The sequence below is a fragment of the Nicotiana sylvestris genome, chromosome 8, assembly GCF_000393655.2.
Source record: "Nicotiana sylvestris chromosome 8, ASM39365v2, whole genome shotgun sequence".
Lineage (NCBI taxonomy): Eukaryota > Viridiplantae > Streptophyta > Magnoliopsida > Solanales > Solanaceae > Nicotiana > Nicotiana sylvestris.
In genome coordinates, this window is record NC_091064.1 from 51,113,624 (window position 1) to 51,116,518 (window position 2,895).

The 2,895-nt window shown below is 42.3% G+C and overlaps 1 protein-coding gene across 1 annotated transcript; it reads right to left on the reverse strand.

Annotated features, from left to right (window-relative positions):
• Positions 1-1,999: 1,999 nt before the first annotated feature.
• LOC138875018 (uncharacterized) lies at positions 2,000-2,498 on the reverse strand. Its single transcript, XM_070153824.1, has 2 exons — positions 2,436-2,498; positions 2,000-2,299 (listed from the first exon to the last, which is right to left on the reverse strand). The coding sequence occupies exons 1-2, from the start codon at positions 2,496-2,498 to the stop codon at positions 2,000-2,002; spliced, it is 363 nt and encodes a 120-aa protein (XP_070009925.1).
• Between the last annotated feature and the right edge of the window lie 397 nt (positions 2,499-2,895).

A 2,895-nucleotide genomic window follows, 5' to 3' on the forward strand; every position in this document is an offset into this window, starting at 1 on the left:
GCAAATGTAGAGGTGGCGATCTTTCAGCCATGCGAATGTAGAGGTGGCGATCTTTCAGACATGCGAATGTAGATGTGGTGATATTTCAGCCATGCAAATGTAGAGGTGGCGACCTTTCAGCCATGCGAATGTAGAGGTGGCGATCTTTTAGCCATGCAAATGTAGAGGTGGCGATCTTTCAGCCATGCAAATGTAGAGGTAGCAATCTTTCAGCCATGCAAATGTAAAGGTGGTGATCTTTCAGTCATGCAAATGTAGAGGTGGTGATCTTTCAGCTATGCAAATGTAGAGGTGGCGATCTTTCAGCCATGCAAATCTAGAGGTGGTGATCTTTCAGCCATGTAGAATGAAGAGGTGGCGATCTTTCAGCCATGCAAACTGAAGATAAGGAGGCGATCTTTCAGCCATGCAAATGTAGATGGAGACAATGTTTAGTCTCGGAAGGCAGAATGGTAGCCTTATGCAATGCAGAAAATGCAGATGGAGACGACGTTTAGTCTCGAAAGGCAGAATGGTAGCCTGAATAGTAAATGTTGGTAAGTGCAATAATTCTAAGAATTGTATTCCTGAATAGTGTTTGTCTCGTGAGTGTATAGCATGTCTGATGGTTTCGTAATCTAAGTGCCTGCATCCAAAAAAAATTGTGAATTTTGTAAAGGGGGAGGTTAGTTCGTATCCTTGCTGGCTTTACTTGATCTGCTCGGTTTTGATCTGGTGATACTGTATGTATCATTGGGGTAGCATTGCTAAACAGGGCAATTTAAGTAATAAACATGCATGATTTTTTAAAATCTGATATAAGTATATAATTAAAAAACAATTTTTAGATAAACCGACGACTGTGACGTGGTTCAAGACATTGCAACCTCTCTTGCTACTGAATTTTGAGGGTCCTCCTCAAAATTGCCCCAGTTTCCAACTGCAGAGGAAATGAAATTTTTTATTGAATTGTTACCGAACCCATAGGGCTGCCTACACATACCTTTTTAAAGGGGAATCAGGTTAGGCGTAGTTCAATTTATATCATATAAGGAAAGCATAAAGATTACACATAGTAGCACTTGACTTCATCTGAATTGATCGGCTTTTCCCAGACTTCTCTGTCCATTTTTGCAAGTATGAGGGCTCCTCCTGTCAGAACCCGGTGAACCATGTATGGACCCTGCCAACTGGGAGAGAACTTTCTTTTAGATTCATCTTGATGCGGTAAACTTTTCTTTAACACCAGCTGCCCCGGTGTGAACTGTCTTGGCTTGACTCTTTTGTTGAAGGCTCTGGACATTCTCTTTTCATCTATAAGGGCTAGTTTCTCATAACGACTTTTTATCCACTCTGCGTTGTCGAGCTCGACTTCTTGTATGATCCTTAGGGAAGGAATTTCCACTTCGGCGGGAATGACTGCCTCTGTACCATAAACCAGTATATAGGGGGTTGCCCCAGTCGATGTGCGGACTGTGGTGCGATATCCCAATAGAGCGAATGACAACTTCTCATGCCACTACTTATGCTTTTCTATCATTTTCCTTAGTATCTTCTTGATATTTTTGTTGGCGGCTTCTACGGCCCCGTTCATCTGAGGTCTGTAGGATGTAGAATTCTTGTATCGGATCTTGAAGGTTTCACACATAGGTTTCATCAAGTCACTAGTGAGGTTGGAGCCATTATCAGTAATGATTCACTCTAGAATCCCGAATCGGCAAACGATGCGGTCGTAGACAAAGTCTACCATGATTTTCTTGGTTACTACTCTGAAAGATGCTGCTTTGACCCATTTGGTGAAATAGTCGATTGCTACCAAGCTAAATTTGTGTCCATTAGAAGCGACATTCTCGATTGGTCCAATAACATCCATCCCCCAAGCGGTGAACGACCATGATGAGCTTGTTGCATTAAGCTCATTTGGAGTTACCTTTATCATGTCTACATGTATCTGGCAGCGATGGCATTTCCGGACATATTGGATCCAGTTCGTCTCCATAGTCATCCAAAAGTAACCAGCTCAGAGTATCTTCTTTGCTAAGATAAAACCGTTCATATGCGGACCACAGGTCCCAGCGTGAATTTCTTCTAGTAGCCTGGATGCTTCCTTTACATTGACACGCCTTAATAGTCCCAAATCAGGAGTCCTCCTATACAGGATTCCTCCGCTATGAAAGAAATTATTGGTCAACCTCCGAAGTGTACGTTTCTGAGTAGGATTTGTAAGATCTGGGTACTCGCCTTTTCCTAAATATTCTTTAATATCATGAAACCAAGGTTTTCCATCTACTTCTTCTTCAACATGGGCACAATAAGCTGGCTGATCATGGATCTTTACTGGAATGGGATCAATGAAGTTTTTGTCTGGATGTTGTATCATGGATAATAGGGTAGCCAATGCATCGTCGAACTCATTCTAGACTCTGGGAACATGTTGGAACTCCGTCTTCTCAAACCTCTTTCTCAATTCCTGTATATGATGCAGATATGGGAGTATCTTGGAGTTCTTGGTTGCCCATTCTTCTCGTGCCTGGTGTATAAGCAAGTTTGAATCTCCAATCACTAGTAACTCTTGAATGTTCATGTCAATAGCCATCTTGAGCCCTAGGATGCAGGCTTCATACTCGGCCATGTTGTTGGTGCACGAGAATCTAAGTTTTGCGGACACCTGATAATGCTGACCGATTTTCGATATGAGGACTGCTCCTATGCCAACTCCCTTGAAGTTTGCTGCTCCGTCGAAAAATATTCTCCAACCGTCATAGGATTCTACAATATCTTCTCCTATGAATGATACCTCTTCATCAGGAAAATACGTTTTTAGGGGTTTGTATTCTCCATCCATGGGGTTCTCAGCAAGGTGATCTGCTAGTGTATGTCCCTTGATTGCCTTCTGAGTTACGTAGACAATGTCAA

Bases quoted from the DNA above. Each gene is read 5' to 3' on its own strand.
- LOC138875018 (XM_070153824.1), bottom strand. From the start codon at position 2,498: ATGGGCAACCAAGAACTCCAAGATACTCCCATATCTGCATCATATACA. The intron at 2,300-2,435 runs GTTTGAGAAGAC...ATCCATGATCAG, and splicing joins ATACAGGAATTGAGAAAGAG to CCAGCTTATTGTGCCCATGT.